The following is a 3,529-nucleotide window of genomic DNA, read 5'->3' as shown; positions in this document are numbered from 1 at the left end:
ATTCAAGTGCAACTTTACTCAGTATTCTAGCCTCATTTTAGTTTGGAAGAAGATTCTGAACCTCTTATTGATAATACCTATGATATGTGAAATCCTTTGTCGAAGATGTTCTTCATTTTCTACAAATTACGTACACGGACTATTTCATTTACTCATGGGAGATCGATATTTAGGCAAGCTCTTATTGGAATCATTCTCCACCGCTCTCAGTTGGTTCAACTGTTGTTGTACGTAGATGTTTGTGTCCATAACTTATTTGATCTCCCAAAAACAAAACAATTGAAACAAAGCACATTCATTACTAGTCACGAAAGCACATTCATTACAAAGCACATTCAATTAGGGACATGAAACGCACTTTTGATACAGAAAATTGGTCTGCCACATAAAGAACTACCTGATAGTAAAAAATTAGAAAACGTACAAGAGCTATTGCAAAAATGTGAAATATATTTGTCACGTATTTACAAAGCAATTCACGAAAGAAGAAACTCTCGTGTACATGGCGTGGTAGTGGATTGGAATTTTTGATAGGCAATTGCCTATTGAGGAGCTACATCTAATTGAATTTCTCCTTTCTTCTCGGGGACAAAACTCACTCGCTTCTGCAAATTTATATATGTAATATTGTCAACATGAATATATACAACAATTCCATATATTAAGCTCGAACAAAGTAATATGTCTCAGTATTCTTTTTGGTATTCAGGCATTTCATTACAACAGAAAATGACAAAGACAATTAGATAAGAAAAGATCAACGTTTGAATTTGTTGGAAGTTCGTGGAAACCATACTTAGGAGACCTTGTTAATTATTTTGTCAATAATTGAGTATTGAATATCTGATATATATGTAGTTTGCCAAGTCATTTTGGTACGCATGCAACATATATAATGCAAGTAGCAAAACTTTGGCGGTTGAGACCTTCTAATTCCTCCCTAGAATTGGAAGCTAAAGTTAATTAGCTTTAACTATTATATAGTTTCACATTGGGTGCTGAATTTGACTAGATTATAATTTTGGGTTAGTGCATTCTTTGTTTTGTCAAAGTTCATGTTTTTAGTGCTTAAGAACCGGGGATGTGACATATGTAGGTTTTATAATAAGTCAAATAGATATTTAATATAAATATAGCGTCAGACTTTCATGTTTCACTCCAAATTTAGCACTAGAATACTTCGGACAAGAAGTCTCCGTATACGTAGTCGAACTAGCCAAGTACACATGCATTGCCAACTGATTTTTAACAAAATTGGAAACAATTAGAAGATCTTCTCCCTTACTTTTGCAAGATAACCCAATATTTTCATTTAGATCTTCTTTATTAACATGTGTGGAGAACACAATTAATTCACAAAGAACAAATGTCAGTACAACTTCTTAAAACTATTTTCTTTATTTTATTAGTTTTGATTTTCAATGTATATTATAGATATTCGATATCTTTAAGCACATATAGTACATTTTGCATGTATTTGATTCAAATGAGCTTCTTTGTTCGTGTGTGAAACACTATCAAATTATTATTTCAATACAAATATGTAAAGCCCTACAAATCATATGAATGGGGGGTTTGGTTTTCTTTTCCCCAGAAATTTCAAGTTTTTTGTTTTAATTTTTTTTTTGTGGTTTTCAGAAATTTATAAACGGACAATTTTATAAATAGGATGTAAACCTTATGTTGACAAGTATAGACCATAATGTGAGTAAGCAATAACATCAGGTATTAAGCAATGTAGCTATCAGACTATAGCACGATGAAGTAACTCCTACATTTCCACCAATATGATTAATGTTACTAAAACACTTGCATAAATTAAGTTTACTACATTTCCACCTATAACACTTGCATAAATTAATGTTACTACATTTCCACCTATAACACTTGCATAAATTAAGTTTACTAAAACAAATAATGTTACTAGTCTTAATTAGCTCCAAATTAAGGAACAATCAAATGAATAATTACCTAAATGAATGAAGTTGTCGAAATTACTTTGCCTTAAAAATTATCACAAAAACAAAAGTAAGAAAAAATAAAAAAATTCATATTACCTGATGCGCCTTGAAAGTGAAGTTTTTGTCCGTGTTGCTGTCATCGCCGACGGTGCCGGCAGTGGCCATATAGAGCTGAATGATTTTGTCGGCGACTTCAATCTCATCCTTACTCTCCTCCATCAATTTGACCACCTGCGCCCTCGGCAGCCTCATCTTCATCCTCACCGGAGCTCCTCCTCCTCCTCCTGCTCCTCCTAAAGATGGTGGTGCTGCTCTCACAAGACTCGTAAGGTCGGAAGCAGAGCGTCGAGACAGCATCAAGCACTCGAGCCTCTCCTTGGCGCTCACTTGAATATTGGCCGACGATCTCACCCTTCTCGCCACCCTGCTATTACTTCTTCTTCCTGCTTCTTCTTCCGAATTCATATAATCAAAATTGGGCAATTCTACCAGAAAATATATACTCCTGGGCTTGAGCTCTTGTTGCGCTTCTAATGGCTTAGCTCTCATACCAAAATGTTTAACAGCTTCAGAATTCAATAGCATATGACCTGGGTGCTCCTTCACTACATCCCCAGCTCGTATGGGAGTCTTTACCTTGAACGTTTCTCCACTTATCTTCATCACCTTTGCTTTCCTGCTCTTTCCTCCAATTGTGTTTCCCATCTTCGATCAGATCAATATTAATATTTGTATCTCAACCACAAACTCACTGCTAGCTCTCCATATATATATAGTGTTTAGATGCATAACAATAGTCCGGTGTGAAAGTGTGAAATTCTTTGAGATTCCCATGTTAGCTTTGCGTTTGAAATTACTAATCAATATGTTTTTTCAATTATGGTAGGGCTCCAGTGCAGGCCAACCTTCTTATCAGCTTTTACGTCTGATACCCATTATATAAACTAGTGGCTAATTTGTCCTTTATAAATTATTCCTTTCACATCTTAATTTCTGTTCTATATCGCCGAGTTTTATTTTAGAAGGAACTGCTTGACGTTTTATCATTCAAAACAATGTAAAGCATTTTAAAATGGCCGGATAAGATCAGAGAAAGTTGAATGGGGGCCGCTCCATCTCCATCACGTACCTTACATCAACCTACTTGTGTGCAACGTTGATTTCTCCACAAATTTGACCTACTTGTTTGAAATATAATTTTTATTTCTTTATTTTTGGCCAATGTTCTTTTTGAAGTCCAAATAGAACTTACATGAATTGATAGAGTAGTGAAGTTCCGCATTCATATACACTACCATTGAAAAAGAAATAGAAAGAGAGAGTGAGAGAGGGAAAAAAAAAAAAAAAAAAAAACTATAATGCTCTATACCTCTCCCCATGCCGCAATTAGTGGCTTAACCTTTATTTTCATTGGCAAGTCAACCCTGATTGGTGGCGATCACCAATACCTGGTGGTTTTACCACTGTTTCTCTTTCTAACATTTCTTTTGGGGTGCCCTGTTCCAACCATTTGATGAAGCACTCTTGCCAATCTAACCCATGCGTCGATGTCATTGGATTCAATCCGA

General features: G+C 35.2%; 1 protein-coding gene across 1 annotated transcript; it reads right to left on the bottom strand.

The window, feature by feature from the left end:
• Window positions 1–358: 358 nt before the first annotated feature.
• On the bottom strand, window positions 359–2,770 carry LOC112191721 (uncharacterized protein At1g66480). Its single transcript, XM_024331124.2, has 2 exons — window positions 2,058–2,770; window positions 359–605 (listed from the first exon to the last, which is right to left on the bottom strand). The coding sequence occupies exons 1-2, from the start codon at window positions 2,664–2,666 to the stop codon at window positions 543–545; spliced, it is 672 nt and encodes a 223-aa protein (XP_024186892.1). The 5' UTR covers window positions 2,667–2,770; the 3' UTR covers window positions 359–542.
• Between the last annotated feature and the right edge of the window lie 759 nt (window positions 2,771–3,529).

Source organism: Rosa chinensis, chromosome 3, assembly GCF_002994745.2.
Source record: "Rosa chinensis cultivar Old Blush chromosome 3, RchiOBHm-V2, whole genome shotgun sequence".
Lineage (NCBI taxonomy): Eukaryota > Viridiplantae > Streptophyta > Magnoliopsida > Rosales > Rosaceae > Rosa > Rosa chinensis.
This window is presented reverse-complemented; position numbering and strand designations above follow the sequence as displayed.

What these genes read in the sequence shown, in the direction of transcription:
- LOC112191721 (XM_024331124.2), bottom strand. Translation starts at nt 2,666, where the DNA reads ATGGGAAACACAATTGGAGGAAAGAGCAGGAAAGCAAAGGTGATGAAG. An exon ending in TCACTTTCAAGGCGCATCAG is followed by an intron (nt 606 to 2,057) that starts GTAATATGAATT and finishes ATAAATTTGCAG; the next exon opens with AAGCGAGTGAGTTTTGTCCC.